The 16,373-nt window shown below is 45.3% G+C and overlaps 1 protein-coding gene across 2 annotated transcripts in view; it reads left to right on the top strand.

Annotated features, from left to right (window-relative positions):
- The first annotated feature begins 5,877 nt into the window (after window positions 1-5,877).
- Window positions 5,878-16,373, top strand: part of PRR5 (proline rich 5) — a 55,445-nt gene continuing 44,949 nt past the window's right edge. The window contains exons 1-2 of one of the 2 annotated variants that reach the window (XM_075051826.1): window positions 5,878-6,165; window positions 6,383-6,496. In XM_075051826.1, the coding sequence (XP_074907927.1) occupies window positions 6,393-6,496 (104 nt within the window). In that variant the 5' untranslated portion in view covers window positions 5,878-6,165; window positions 6,383-6,392. Of the gene's footprint in view, window positions 6,497-16,373 lie in introns of both variants that reach the window. The other variant, XM_075051825.1, reaches the window with a different exon arrangement.

Genomic DNA, 16,373 nt, shown 5'->3' with positions numbered 1-16,373 from the left:
CTCATTCGGATCACTGCGCTATCTTTAATTCCCAGAACCTATAAAGAGATAATGAGGAATGATACTATGAGCTAGGGGAGTTGCCCTTTGATGGAAAGCTTGATATTTTGGATGGGGGTGTAACAGGCCTATTCCTATCCTAATTCTCTCCTAATTCGTATCTCCTGAAGGACAAGGAAAAAAAAATTTAGCTATATCTACTGTACTTTAAGAACTGCTTATATTGTTATGCTCTGTAAACCAAAAACTTCTGCTGGCAAAAGGGATGGGATTTCATGGATGCTTTGAGCAAAGGCTTTCTTACAGGTATTACTAGATTCATGACCTGTGTAAGATTAGGCTGGTGACTTATTCTGAGCTCAGAGCCCTGTTTTGCTAGCTAGTGTACAAACACTGAATGAAAAGTGTAAAGAAGAGCTAAAGAACAGCTCACAGTCCAAACAGGCAAGACAAGGACTTGATTCCCTTAGAGCCAGTCAAAGAGTTGTTTGAAAACACTGTGTTAGTACCAGTGTTTTGGTCTCAGTTTTCCTTTCCCTTTTCATTATATTTAAAAACTTTGTCAGAGGAAGAATTAGCTAACCAAGAAAACACAAAAAAGGAAGAGGGAGCACTAGAGCAAAGGGTGACGGAGAAGCAGGAAGGGAGCAAAGTGGGGAGACTGAGAAGCTCAGTCAGTGAACAGATAAGAAATGTTGTCCAGCAGAAAACTGAAAAGAAGCTGGACATGGATGGTTGCTGCAGTCCAGATGGTCCTTTGCTCAGATGCAGGTCTCTCTCTCTGCTGAAAAAGTCTCCTAGGCACATTCACACTGCTCTGCCTCACGCTGAACAATGCTGGGAAGGGAAGGTCCAGGAGATTGGCCCTGATCCTCCGCAGGTTGCAGTGATTACGGGTGTCCGTGCTTGGTGCAAGCCAGTGTATCTCCAAAGCAGGCAGTGGAACTGCAGCAGCCGTGTCTGCCTGTGGGTCAGGTCTGAAGCTTTGTAGGATGGACTGCGCTTGCAGGTGTTACTGCAGAGATGGTGAGGGGAGCAGAGCATCCTGTTCTAGCGGTAGTCAAAGGACTCTTCTTGGGTATAACCTTCTGCTTGCTTAAGAAGGAGATACTGTCTTGAGCATTTCTTCTTTTTCACAGCATAAAAGATAAAGAAACCCTATGTGTGAGTCCTACATGCAGTTGAAGGATCAGAAAGCCCAGCTCGGTCTAAAGGGAGGCAACTGTGGTCGTGTGGGCATGATTGGTCCCAGGATGCAGAAGTACAGGAGTACACAGGAGGTGTTTCAGAGGTTGGGGAGATGGCTCAGTAAGCCCAGGTCCCCTCCTATAAATTAGTGCTTGGCTGTTGTGAGGACAGAAATAATGCAAAGGACTAGCAAAGCCGAGGCTGTCCTGTGACCAGCCTCCATAAACGACAGGCAGAAACTGTCCTTGAGGGTGCCTTTATCTCCAGAGGTTGCAGAGAGTCAATGGGACGGAGGGGGAGGGTGTAAATAGCGCCTGTTTGGTTTCATACTTTCTTTATTCTCTTTATTCTTTGTTTTCTGATGATAAAGGAGCTTTATGTAGATATTGTAGCAAAGGAATTGATGAGTCATAAGGTTTGCAACTTCGTTTCCCCCTCTGCTCTTTTTATTTTTTCCCTGATAGTCACATCTTCTTCTCCCTTTCCGCCTTGCCCCTCCTCTGCTGGCGCAGCAGAACGCGTTGTGCCTTTAAGAAGTGTGGTTTTTCAGAAGACTAATTCCTGAGCTTTGGCATATGTTGAGGCATGCCCTAAGTTTTGTGGTGTGGTTTATGAAAAACTAAAGTGCATTCGTCTAAGGAGGTTTTTAACTCCTTTCTGCCATAGATACACTTTACCTCTTTGTTCTTCGGTTGCTGAGCATACACCATTCAGCATTTCCATAGGGTTTTCTGCTCTCTTCTCCAAAAAAGGAGGGGAGATAAAGTGAAGTAGCGGGCTTTCCTCCCCCCCCCCCCAATTAAAATTTATATTTATTGAGTTGTTTTTTACATGGCAAAGCTCTGGTGAATAAAGCTGAGATAGCAAATTCTCTTGCTGATTATATCCTCCCACTGGCACCAATATCGCTGCAGTGTTAACCTGTCATTGCAGTAGCAGAACGGTGTAGCTGAAGACACATTGACCCATAGCAGTCACAGTATTGGCAGCTTTATTATGAGTTTCATATATTGTGAATTTCTTAATGTTCCCATGCATGAACATTACTTTTTCCTTCCTTTCCCCTCTTATCACTGTCAAAAAGAAACTTTTAAGAAGACAATATGATTGTACTGTAAAAATTAACATAGCATTACGTAAATAAAATGTAGGGGGTTTGGGGGGTTTGTTTGTTTGTTTGTTTTAGCAAATCTCCTTTTGAAACCAAGTGTATGCTTGGGGAGATCTGCCTCGATTTTTTTTTAACATTTGCTAGGGGCAGCAGTATGGTCTTTAAACCACAGCTCCCAGTGAGAATGTTGCAGGCATTGCAGGCATACCAGGAGGTAACTACAGAGTTACCCTTGGTGATTATTTTAAAAGCCATGTTTGCTACAAGGTCCTGGATCTGTATGCTAAAGTTGTCTTGTAATAACAGCATAAATGCTCTTGGGCTGTTAGCCTAGATTCATGTACCTATACGTTGTTTTAGGCCTCAAGATAGCAACTAAGTCCAGGTGAGCAGAATTCCCCTACGTCTCCAGCACCGTGGCGGCTCCGGGACTTACCATGCAGTCACCCGCAGGATGTGGGCCCCACAGATGAAAGAACGGTTTCTAGTAGAGACAGGCCTGTTTTTATGAGGAGAGATGTTGGAGGGGAAGGGAGGGAGCAGGAGCTAGGACTGGATGTGCCTTCCACGCTGAGGGGGTTTTGTGGCTTTGATTAAATCACTTAACCTTTGAGCTGCAGGTTGCACGTGAGTGAAATAGTAGTATTAGCACCGTCTACGGCATGCTGCGATTGAATGAATTAACGTAACAGTACTTTACAGTCTCAGCTCTGTAAATGTGCTGAGTGCAGTTGTTCTATTTAAGAAGCTTGTGCTTGTTATTGAGCCTACGGGAGGGCCCCCACCAATCCTCCGTCCTCCCCTCCCTCCCAATTAGTCTGGTCAGTGCTCTTATTCCTCTCCATGACCAATAGCGAGCAATCTCTGCCGCTTAGCCTCTCAATCTTGAAGCAGTGCTGTATTGCGACAACTCTCTTCACTAGTGGCTACAGAGGAACGGCTGCACCGCAAGTCCTGGCAAGGAGCTTTGTCTTCTGCATCACCCTCCGGTCGTCTGGGCCCAAGGAGTCCCTGGCTACCCAGTCCTTGCAGCATTCCCTTGGGACTGTGCTGGAAGGGAGGTAGAGGTCCTGGGATCTCTTGACATCTCTGCCACCTGGTCACGGGGTAGCCTGGGCAAGTCACATCACCTTTCTCTTCTTCATTCTTAATGCTGAAGTGCGGATTGTATCCTTTATCTTCATACCCAAGAGCTGCTCAGGCTGAATTAATGAATGCCATGAAGTCAAGGATGTCCATGGATGCGCAGCACAATGTAAATGTGAAGTATCACTCTGTAATTATGGGTGGAGGTAATCCTTGTTGAAAATGATTTATTTTATCATAAATCAACATTTGATCAGGTGGAATTATAGGAAGGCGGAAGAAGTGTAGAGAAAGCCTGTCCTCTGTTACCTCAATCTGAAATTTTTCAGGAAACTGGAACGCTGCCTCTCCCATGTGTTTTGTGCATGTGTCAACTCTGAATCTAGTTCTGGTTAGTGAGATTGATGGGGTGGCATAAAAATAGTCTGACTTCTATAGGTGTAATATTTCAACATACAGCCGGAAAGAGGTCTTTTTTTTTTTTTTTTTCTTTTCTTGGTATTTGGCATTTTACGAGAAAGCAAAGTACTGCTTTTTGCAGTGTTTTCTGGCGTATCCAAGGTTGACACAGCAGGTCTCTGGGTTCAGTCAGTTAGCTAGTTGAGGATTTTAGGAAAAAAAGCAGATGAAACGTTATTATGTAGCTGCTGACGTACTGGCATCATCAGGGTACAGTTTATAAAGTCTTCGGTGCTGCTGAGGGATCAAAGAGTTAAAAATTCCAAGGGTTTAATCCAGTATAATAACATTTTGCAAGGCCTATCAAATTCACAGCAAGTGAGAAACAGAAAAGCAACTGAGCTAGGTGGAAAATGAAATTAGATGGAATTATATTGCCACAGGTTTATCTAACTAGTTGTTTCACTTAGCAGGGCAAATGCACGTTTACCTGAGCCCTCAGCAGAAGCTCAGCCTGAGTTGTGCTCTCCTGCTCTCCCAGGCTGTATTATCTACAGAAATTGAGTGCCTTTCATCCGATTTGAACAAAGAAGTGTTCTGCTGTATCTATTTTTGGTCACTGATTTGTATGCTGTAGAAGCCATCTCATTCCTTAGAATACAGCCATATATTGTTGTGTTTGTTTTCCTTTTGCTGCTGTGTACATAGCGGATTGTTGCTCGTTTGTTTGAAGGATTTAAACATTTGGAAGAGACTGGGGATAGCGATGTCTTTGTACATAGGTTAGATGTGGAGGTGCAGGTCTGTTCCGAAGTGAAACGTTATGTGCCATCTACTGTGATGCTCATTTGTATACTTGAGAGTTTTGGTGTGGGAAGGACAATCAATATAACGCTAATCCAAGCAGCTGGGTAAAACTGCTACTGCTAAAACGAGCACAAGGTGGAAATGGATTTATTTTCCTAGGTAGTTCTGGAACTGGTTCCCATGGAGGTAATATCAAATACAAATTTTGGAAGAAAATAGTTACATGCAATAAGCTTAGCTGAGTTTGAGTGAGTAGTGAGAAGAATTGGTTTTTACTAAAATATGTCAGTAAATGATGCACATAGGGCAGATCTTGCTGTGAGAAATTTAGTTCTCCTGTAATGTAAACTTTGCCATATTATTTGGACACAAACAAATCCAATTATAGCCCAAATATAGACAATAGGTTATCACAGATGGAAAGAGTAAGTAGGAAGTGGGGAAAAAAAGAAAGGGTAAATTCTTCTATATGGTAGCCCCCTTCCAGTGAGTGGAAGGCTACTCTGCAAGGAGCCTTCGTGGCTTTTACCACTATTTGCAGACCAATGCTGTAGCAACAGAAGAGCAGTTCTTGGGCTCTGGCTCAGTCTATTGCAAACAGTTTCTTTTCTGAGAAAGCTAGTGGCTGTTTTGTTACATTACTTCCCAGCAGACAAGCCAGGCACTCCTGAATTTAAAACAGAACCGCAAGTGAGTGACAGTGAGCTAAGCATGGGCTGGAGTCTTGTAGCAGCATATCCTTCAGCTCCAGTGCTGCAGTCAGAGAGAGAAAGAAGATTTTTCCTTTGAAGATAAGACACCTGGGGCTTTTGTAGAAACTAAGTATGCCGTGAGTTGTGCAGCTGTTATCTCGATTTAAAAAAAAAAAAAAGGGCAGAGAAAGACAAAGCGTCTCACTCTTCGATGCACCACCAAAAATTCCTCAAAATGCTAAAACCCAAACCAGCATTTTTCATTCTGCAGTTGTGTTGCTTGCGAATACTTTCTGTCTGGTGGCTTATGTGACACTTCCAGCCGAAGCAGCCTCCCAGGCGAGCCGTGAGGCTGTGCTGTGTGTGTATGGCAGAGAGGGAGTGCGGGAGTGTGCGTATGTATATGTATGAGTGAGGGAGCAAGAGCGCGTGTGTGCAGTGTCGTAACGTGGCAGGGCACAGGCAGTTATGAAACTTTCCAATAAAGTCTCAGTGCGTCAGTATTGGTTGCTTGGGTGGTGGTTTTTTTTCTGTCCGTTGCCCTCCAGTTTCATTTCCATTTATGAGTGCAGAGAGGAGGAGGGAGAGGTTGAGAAATGCTAGCAGACCCCCCCAAGCCGCTGGAGGAGCGGAGCAGTTCCCACGACAGGTGGAGCACGCCACTGCCGCCGCGGCGCTGAGCGAGATTCCTGGGTTGGAGATTCCTGGGTCGTGGTGCCCGGGGACAGGGGGAGGGGAAGCCCTCGTACTCGGGGCAGCTGCGGTTGCAAGGGGCCCCTTCGAAGTGCTGCAGCAGCAGCCAGAAGTTCGACTTTGATTTTTTGAAAGGACTGGAGAAATTATTAACCACAGTTGATGACGTCAGAGTTGATCTGATTAAAGGTTTGTTTTCTTGCTGGCAGAGGTGTGCTCCGTAGAGACTGGTTCTCTCTTTTTTTTTTTTTAAGTTTCTTTTTTGAACAGCAAACGGAGGGAACTGCTCGCATTGCTGCTGCTGCTGCTGCCGCTGCTCCAGCTGCGTGTGTGTGTGTGTAAACAGGATGGTGTATCTGTAGCTGCCACGCGCAAACACACATTTGACCATGAGGACTCTTCGCAGGTTGAAGTTCATGAGTTCGCCCAGCCTCAGTGATCTGGGCAAGAGAGAGCAGGCAGCCTTGGATGAGCGGGGGACCCAGCAGCGACGGGCCTGCTCCAACGCTACCTGGAACAGGTAAGGTCTCGCACAATGTGCCGACTCCCCTGCAGCCTCTCCATGCTCCCACGGCCGTGATTAACGTGCGGGTAGCCGCTCCATCGGCTTGCAGGCTAGGCTGCCTTGCTCCCAGCTCAGCAAGGTTACAGTACGCCGGGCTTCCGCGTTAGCGTGTTACACGTACTGGAGTTCGCGTTCAAGTAGAAGACGGGAGCGGCTTTTTTCCCGTTACTGTTAACCTTTCTCTGAAGGCTGACAGCAAAGAGCCTTTCCTGCAGATGGCTCAGCCTGCTCTTCCTTGTGACGGACAAGGACTTATTTCCCAGGGTCCAGCTACAAATTTGTCTTTGTGTCTATCTAGATATTCTCATTCGAGGTTAATTTGGTTTATTTTAGTTTAAAAAAAAATTACATATACGCAACTATTAAAATACATTATTTTTATCTGCATAACTATATATATTGCTGGTTGCTGATACAGATATGTCAAAGTCTACTCAATTTACTCACATTAATACAAGTATGTCTGTGTGTATGTGCATGTGCAAGCACATGCACTTTGGACAGGTAAAAAATAAGCTCTGATTGTTTCCTTTATTGTCTTTATACATTTGAATTTTATTACTGTTTGACAAAAAAACCCATGCAAACATTTTGTTCTGAATGTGTCACTTAGCACAGATATTCAGAAAGCGTCTTAATAACCATTTTGGTGACACTCTTAAAGATAGGTCTAAGTTGTTAGGAATTATATTCTTACGTCCTTTTTGAAAATGAAATGTCATATCCTGGGTCACGGCTTGGAAAGCGTCATTCGTAATGTTTTATACTTGTATGGCTGTACAGCTGTAGGAAGAAAAATACCAGTGAACTATAGACACATTTGTTAAAGGTATTTCAGTTTTGAGGGAAAAAAAAAAAAAGCATTTAAAATGCCACATCTTCTGTCCCTCTCACCACTTGATTTGTGGTTTCAAGTCTGCATTATGAATTAGTTTTTGAATGCTATGAGCACAACAAGCACTGAAACTGTACTGGTCACGTAAAAGTCAGAGTTTCTGTTCAAATATTGTGCTATTTATATGACCCAGAGTTGCACCCGAGGTCTGGATGGTGGTGGTAATTAAAGGCTAGTTTGGGCCACCTTGGCTTGTGCCAGTTGGGACTTCATTTGGCCAGTAGCCCCATGGGAAGCAGCAGGGAGTAAGATACTCCTTGGTGTGAACCAAGGTGAGAGAATACGTTCCCCAAAGCCTTTTTGTGATGGTGTGCTGACAGCTTTTGTTGGCAGGGATTAGCATTTCCAGGTCTTGCTTGCGGAGAGGGCGCTGTGGAGGCAGACGCAAATGGAGAGCAGGTCAGGCACTGGGTTTGCTGGGAGGGGGAGAGCTCCAGGCTTAGGGGCCGCTGATCTTCAAACCAGAGGATTTTCCTAAGTGAGCCGGAGCAAGAGTTTGTTATTTTTAATTCGGACAGGACAGGTATAGCTCTGGCCAGAAGTGGTTGCTGATCAGCAAGCTAGACATCTGCACATTTCATCCAAATGATTAGACAACTGTCCCATCGCCTCTTCCTGGAATAGGTGTCGGCAAGTCATCCTGTCGCTGCTTAGCGTGAACTCGGGCCTAACCATGCTTTCCTGCTGTGGGTTGCCTTTTCCCTGTGCAGGGATCGCCAGGCCGTCCCTGCCGTTTGGTGGCACGTGCCTCTGAAATGCCTTGGGAGCGCTGGCAGGGCTGCTGTTGTGCGGTGGCAGGCTGGCGCTACCTGCGGTGGCAAGTCAAGTGGGCACTGCATGTCTGCGCTAACAGCTGCCTAAAGCTGTGGCAAGTACTGCAGATTATGGGCCAGTTGCACTGCATGGGCAAAGGAAAGGCCCTTTATTTCTTATTTAATAGTGCAAGGCTTTCTCCTGAGTGGAAGAGAGAGTGAGGGTAATTCTTCTTTCAGGTGCATAAAGACTTGTATCCTCTCTGGAGTTTATCCTCAGGAAAGCCAGGGCTTAAATGATATTGGTTTAGTTGTATTAAGAAGTTATCCACTGTAGCTTCTGCCTATCACCATTGCATGCCCATCTTGGCATGTGTAACAGGGTCTGGTCTTGAGGGAGTCAGTGTTCAGCTCTCTTGGAGAGACTGTAACGTTGATGTGGCAAACTTGGCACCTAAACTTTGACTCACCAGAAATCTTGGGTGGGTTTTGAAAATCTTGGGCTGTGGAAGGTATTTTATTTTTCCCCTGCAAAATTAAAACATCCCAATAGAAGACTAGCATACCATACTTTAGTTTATGGGAATATTTGTTCTTCCAAGTGAAAGGATTGCCTGTGCTGTTTCATTCTGTGCAATATTGAGCGTAAGAGCTTGCTGATCAAGGAAGTCGAGATGCACCAGCAGAGCTCTTGCCTCTCGCCAAGCCTGGCTGTTCTATATTTAAATGTCTGCTGGTTTCTTGCCTAATGTTAACAGCTGTGCCTGGGTGTGGCATGTGTGTATCTGCTTTTGAAAGAGGCTTTGAACCAAGTTCATCAAAACCAATGCGGGGAAAGGTAAAGCACAACCCCATGGCAGGCCCTGCCCCACATGAGACTGCTGATCCCACTTTGTTGAAAGTCAGCCCTTTGAGGTGGAGCGAGGATGCTGCCTTGGCCCTGCCAGGGACCGTGCTGACACGCTGCTGAGCTGCAGTTCTGCTGGTGGGGTCTTCTGCGAGGTAGCAGCTCTGTCACTGCGGGCTTTTTCTGAGGAGGCTGTGCGGCTTCCCTTCTGCAATTGGCTTGTCTGCGGCTGCAGTCTGGCTGCCCAGCGACGTCCCCTCCACCACCTCCGCTCTGTTCAGACGGGTCTCGGCCCTCAGACTGTTTATACCAGAGGATGCCTGCTGCTTTCTGACACCAGGGGAGGGCAAACTGCAGGAGCCTAATAGCAGGGTTCAGTGTGCAGGGGCCACGTAGCACTCGGTGCTAGCAAGGAAGGTCTCTTCCTCCCTGATAACTTTCCTTCACCTCCAAACTGAAATTCTGTAAAACTTCTCGACACTGTTAGATGAAAGGGAGATTGGTGCTAAGCTGCTGTCTGCTACTATGCAAATTAGACTTTATATCACGGCTTTTTCTGAGCTTGCTTTCCCATGAACCCCAAAAGATCTGTACAGCAACACACTGGCAGTGCACGTTAACTAGCAACCAACAGCAACATAGTGGAACAATACAGTTTCGTTACAGCTCACAGAATTTGCATTGGATTAAAATAGCTTAGATTTTTTCACTAGCATTGTCTTCAATTCCTTTTCTCCCCCACTTTTCTGCTTCAGGCAAAAAATGAGGGCTGAATGCTGACTAACCCAATTGGACTAAGAAACCTAGGGGTTTTAATCTTGAGCTTGCAAGCTGGGGGGGCCCCTCTCAGGGCAAATAAAATCCATTGCGAGGTTTTCATTCTGACTGAGCTAGCACAGACTACCTAATCAGGAGCCGATACTGTCTGAGTTGTGCTGTGGGAAGGCCTCTAGTCAAAGGCACTTAGATCCTCTTTGGTATAATAAAATGGGGAAAATTCACAGAAACATGAAGGAGTAGGAGATAGCAAAGAAAAGGCGAAGAAAACACAGATGAGATGCCTGTGACCTTATTGAGATCAGCAGTAAATCCAAGGAGACATATGGAATCAGAAAGAGTTTTATGGTTCGGGCTAATTTTTACAGGATTGTAATAAGCACACTAACTTGCTGTAAAGTAATTTTTACAGTCATGGGAACCATTTTTCATCTTCTAATTAGAAGTGAATATTTTTTCAGATCACAGGGGGGTTTTGCTAGTGGAGAAAGCATTCCAGACCAGCATATTTATCTATGACTTCTACTCAGAAATTTTCTTTCTTCCAATATTTAGTGTTTATTTAGAAATATTTAGAAATATTTCTGCATGTCCGAGAATCACCTTCTTTTTACTGACCCTTTATTTGGAGCCCTCTTTGGAGCATTTGGCTATGTGCATGCATGGGGGGCAGAGAGCTGAGCTGTGGGGTGGGGAGGAGGGATGGGGAGGTAAAGGGGACTTCCCAGCTGGTCAAGCCAAAACTGCACCATGGAGCACGTGCCAGCCTTGACTACAGTAATAGAAAGTGGTGGTGGTGGAGAATTGCTGCTCCCCATAGCCCTGCAGACATATTTATACTTGCTTGAATGCAGGTATATTTGGAAACCAGAATCTCCTTAGTCCTGTACTCCGTAGATATATTAACTCTTAGTAACACCTCAGGGAAGTCCCTTCACCTGTCTGTCTCAACTTCTTCATATGTAAGAGTAATGTTTATAGTTGGTAAAGTTAGTGAACTAATGCCTCTCAAACTCTTTGAAGACAGAGTTTTGCAGACCAGCTTATTTTCACTTGTAATGACCCAGTGTGTAATTGCAGCCTATCCCTCTTTGCAGATTGCTTTACCTTGGATAGAAATTCCAGAAACGTAAGTGAACTAGCAGCCGCAAGCTTGTTTTGAAAGGGTCAAGGCCTCATGGAAAGCCTGTGGAGTTGCAGCTGGACTGAAGCTGTGCTGAAAATGGGCTCTTCCTGATTGGATTAAGCTAATTCAAAAAAATGAGGTTTTATTCTGGAGTGAGGTTGTCTTCAAGGAGGTTCTGATGCAAGTATATCAGGTTAATTAGCTATTCCCATAACTGTCCAGAGGAAACGTGCCCTAAGTCACTTAGTCCCTTTTGAAAATGAAAATGTTGCCTTTAACTACCCAATACTTGCAGGATGTGATTATTCACACAGCATTGTTTTTGCTCATGGACTTCACCTGGAGCTCTGGAAAGGGGAGAATTTGCAAACACTAAATAAAAAACGCCATGATATTTTCACCCATGCTGTTTGCATACAAAGATAGTGACTGCTTTAGAGAACCAAAACTATCTGCGTGCTGTGCATGAATGAAAACGTGGGCCGCTCCACCTGCTCTGCCAGGAAACGCAGAGCTGGGCGGGCAGTGGTCATGGTCAAAGCAAACAGAAGGTCAGGATTCAGACAGAGACTTGTAAGCCCAACTTTGCAGCTGTTCTTCACCTCTGTGGAAAAACTGATTCTGACCTGGCAGAAAACAGTGTTTCAATCACAATAGTTTTTCTTTCTTGGCTTCTTAAAAATGTCAATGAAAGAACAGGGGTGGGTGGTACTTGAATGCTGGAGGGAGCCAGCCTCCCACCCACCGAAGGCAGTGGTGTCTGAGTGGACAGCTAGCAACTCAAGGGAAATGTATGTTTTGGTGGTATTGAGCTACTTGGGCAGTGGCTTTCTATTATGCAAAAATCAGAATAATAAACCCCACCCTCCCCATCTTGGCACTCATGCTGTTAGGCTGGTTGGGAGCGCTGTCAGCGAGCATCCAACTTTGTGCTCTGGCCATTTACACCTTCCAGATCCTTTGGTGGTGAAGTAAATGGTGGGGAAGGTCTGCACTGTGTGTGCTGGAGCTGCCGTTCCCTATGTTCCGGGCAGCTGAATAGTGAGTCCTGGAGCTGCCACCTCCTCTGGAGGATCGGGCAAATGTAGAATGAGTAGTCTCCAAAGAGGTGAAGTTAACTTAGTCTTCTGGGTTGATTTTTGTTGCTCTGAGAGCCTTCTTGGCTGTAGGTAGTTTTCTTTTGGTACTCAGTGGCCACAGTGGGATAGATAAGTACAATGCATTGCTGGAGCCATCTGACGTTTTGTCTTCATTCTAAAGGTATCCCCCCCCCCCAAACACCTGGTCTCTGTAGTTTTCCCATCCTGATTTCCCCTCCCACAGCCAGCCTGCTCTAACCATGCTTCTCTCTTCCCTGCCCACCCACTGACCCATGGGAAGCCTCCTCCAAGGCTTCTTTCTGCCCTGCTGCTGGTCTCTCAAAATATTTTCTTCTAGCTATAGTCTTCAGACGAAGAGTGACCCATGGCTTATGTTTATGTGGAAAATTGCCTGCACAATATATCTTAGTGCTCGGACTCAGATTAAGTAATACTGCCACAGCAGTTTACCTCAATTCCTACCAGTTGAGGAGATGGGTAATGAATTGGTGTTGCACTTTCAAGAAATGCCATAATCCCATAACTCAGAGATTTGCCTTTTCTCACAGTGTGAGGGTGGCTGTAGCTTGTTTCAAAGGTGCACTGCTCAGGTGCACAGGGCTTCCAGGTCCCCCTTGTTCCAGCAGAAGATACTGGCAGGGGAACATTGGAAATTGCTTATTTTCTTAAGTAGGAGAAAGTGCAGTGCTGCAGGAGTAGGAGGTTCTGCACAAAATATGTCTGTTGGTACAATATAGCAAACCAGAAGCAGAACCAGGTTTATAACCCTGGACATACAGTGTGAGGCCTGGTCTTGATTGGAAACTGGAACCTTACTCAGTACTGAGTATGGGCAATTCAGAAGCTGACTTTTTTGGGGGGCTCTTTTGGGGTCCTTTTTGTCTCTGCGGTGCTGTGTTCTTGTGCACACATTTACACGTACAGCAACTACAGGCAAGGTGTTAAGAGTAATATCTGTGCATGAGTGCACCCATTATTAACTTTCATGTTGTAAAAGAGTTACAGAAGGGAGTTTACAAGGCATTTTCAGTTCAGTTTAACTATTAAAATATAAGTTTAATTACGTACATTATTGACTTAAACCTTAGTGGAGGCTGGTCACAGGCACAAGTAAAGGTGATCCACCCACCTCAAGCATCTTGCAGGGCTTCTGTGTGTAAGCAGCAGCTCAGATTTTCTTTACACCAAAAAGTTGTACCATTCAGACTAAACCCTTTTAAATAATCACTCATTATAGAAACCATAGCGTTACTTTGATTTAAGCAAGGGTTGGGTTTGTTTTTTTCATTAGCTTAAAGTAGCTAAGAAGATTTAAGCTAGCTTTTTATTATCCTGACACCAATTTATGCCACTGATAGCATGCCGGTTATTCTGATTCCTCTTTGTTGCCTCTTGAGCAAGTATGGAGGACCAGATTATGGTGGTATTCCCATGTCACCTGCAGCCTGGGACTGCATGCCTGCACCCTGCATGCAAGCACTGCTGTCTGCGGTGGGAAGGAAAGGCAGGTGGTCAATGTAGCAGGGCCAAGACTTGTCTTCCAGACAAGGCAGTTGTCCCTCACTACAAGGGAGATCCCAGGCAGATTAAAAGACCACTGCTAGGATGTTTTATGTACGTGCAGTTCTACTACACAGGCAATAACTTAAATGCTCACAACCTGTCCCCTTAGTTCTTGTTAAAAAAGCTTGCTCTCTCTCTTCTTTGAGGAATAATAATGGACCTGTTAAGCTGGAAAGAGAAAACCTCCCCCTCATTTAGAAAGGAGTGCCAGAGAGAAGGAGAGAGAGCATGTTGACTTTTAGGAGAGATATTTAGTCATTCTTCTCTGCAGAAGGCTGGCAGGGAACATTGCAAAGTTCATTTCCGAATCAGAAGAGCGTGTAAAGACTGCTTGTTTTATTCACTACATTAATCGTACTTCACATATTACTCATAATATTAAAATACCCAAGTCGCTTCACTGTATACCAGAGACATTTAGCTGCCAATTTTCAAATAATCGTAAATTGAGTGTGTCTGTCTGAGCCAGCCAAAATAAGTTGGGTTAGATCATGAGTGTATGTCTGTGCATGTGGGTGTAGGGGGGAAGGAGGGACCACCGTGGTGGGGGGAGTGCTTAATGCCTTGGAAGTGTCATCAAAGGAGCAAAAGAGAGAAGAGGATAACGGTTCCTATTTTTATCTGCTTGTGCATTTCTCTACAGTGGGTCATATCCTTTACCTGCCACTTTTAATTTCCTTTTTCCACAGATGAACATGGCTGAGCTTTTCTAACAGTGCACCTCTTTGCTGTTCAGTGTTATTGTGTGCCTGCATTTCGAATCTCTGTGAATAGTGTCGGGTTTATCTTCCAGCCCATTCCTCTGCTCCCAGCAAGCACAGAAAGGGGTTGCCCTACCGTGGACCTGGGAATGTTTAATGTGGGTGCTTGAGGTCCCCAGGCACACTCCACTGCCAGCTGGCATAGTGCCTGCCGTGACATCCCCTTGCGGTGGGAGCAGCTGTGTGTGGCTGGGTCTGGCCCTGGAGGTGGCACCAGGCCAGAGCTGACCGAGCTTGTCTGCCAGTAGGAATCAGGCTTCCTCCCTCTGGAGACCTTAGAAACAGGTATCACCTTTAGCTCTTCTTCACTAGACATGGCAACCCCAAATCCTGGTACCTCCAGGATGGGCAAATGTGGTCCTGGTTTTGCTTTCCAGAGCTCCAAAGGTGGTTGCTGCTCCCGTGCACCAGACCCCAGTGCAGTATGAGCAGGGGGAGGTCAGCTGTAAAGCTCTGAAAAATGATATTGCAGAGTCACTGGTAAAACCAAATCCCCAGGAGGCATGTGCATGCTGTAGCTTCTCATTCTTAGAAGGTCTTTTCAGTAGATATTCTAGGGGTGAGAGTCAGTTCAGTGGCTCCTAAATACACCTCTGGAGTGTCCCCGAGGCTGGTTGTTGCTGTTCCTTGCTCCTGCTGAGTGCAGGCTGAGAGGTGGCATGCAGAATGAGAGACACCCAGGGAGATGGTGCAGAGCAGGAAGACTTCTGCCCTGTGTTTTTTGTAATATGCCTTAAGGTGTCATCTCCCCTTCTCAGGTGCAACCTCAACTAGGAAGAGCCCTGTGCCAAATTCTGTATTTTCCCTTTGCAATTAGTAGAATTGTGAGGGAAGAAGAAAAATCCAGTGACAATGATGACATGTAATACTGCTATTGATAATCACACTCATTGCTTTTGTTACGATTTTCATAAATACATCTTAAAATATCCTTTAGTGGTCAGTGTCATCATCTTTATTTTACACGTGGGGTAACTGAGTCAGACAGAAATGAAATAACTTGCAGTCACTGCCGGCGGTGGGAATGGTCATTTCAGTAAAAGCAGTCATATCGGAAATTGAGTAGCAGCAGTAGAGCAGTGCAGCGGATAAAGGCTGCTTTCTTGTGTGTTAGTGTCAGGAAACTAAAGCATCTCTGTGTATGTGGAATAAAGACTGAGCTCACCCTGCAGTATGTTTTTGGTCACTAAAAGATGCTCCTTCTACCCCATCTGAAAGCTAAAAGGCCTTCATGTTTTGGGGACTTCTACTCCACAGTTAAATGTGGTAGAAATTGCCGAGCGGTTCCAAGAGTGGAGGAGTGGGGATGACCTGACAGATGGAGGGGGACCATGTGAGTCATCTTTCCTTTTGGAGTCAAAGCTGTGAGGCTATAAAAGGTGGCACTGCGCTGGGGAAGGAGACTTCTGCTCCCTTCTACTAATGCTGGAACAGGTTTGGTCTCACCTTTCACTGGCATTTCTTTACCTTCGTCCTCAGACTTAAGCTTAGTGATTTAGGCTGATGTGTCATCACGCTAATTGTGTCAGGTGTATTTCAGGAGCATTTCAGAGCTTTGTCTTGAAGCCCATACTCATTTCAGTAATCCTTTGAGGTGCAGTCTTTTTAAGTTCATGGGACCAGAAGCATCCCTGCTAAGCACGTGGATTGCCAGGTACATGCAGTACCTGGTACATTTTTGCCATTCAGCATCCTAGAATTTATGGGGCTGCTGGCCATACATCCCAGGGACAGACATCATTGGGTATGTGACTTTCTGTTGAGCTAGAGAATTTTGTGGTCTCAATCCTGTCTTCAGTTGCATCTCATTGCAGCAGAAAGTCACCACCTCTAAGCAACATCTGCTTCTAGAACAGTTACAAATGGCATTGAAAATGAAAAGGAAGCATTTTTGTAGGACAGATGGTTGGCCTATGCCAAGCACGTTGCTGCCTCTCTCGCTGTCCACCTTAGAAACTCTAGACCTATTGTTCTTTCAGTGCAGCCTTGGTTTTCCTTTAGCTGAAGCAAG

The sequence above is a fragment of the Buteo buteo genome, chromosome 19 (genome assembly GCF_964188355.1).
Source record: "Buteo buteo chromosome 19, bButBut1.hap1.1, whole genome shotgun sequence".
Taxonomy (NCBI): domain Eukaryota; kingdom Metazoa; phylum Chordata; class Aves; order Accipitriformes; family Accipitridae; genus Buteo; species Buteo buteo.
Note: the sequence above shows the minus strand (reverse complement) of the source record. Positions and strands in the feature narration are given on the sequence as shown.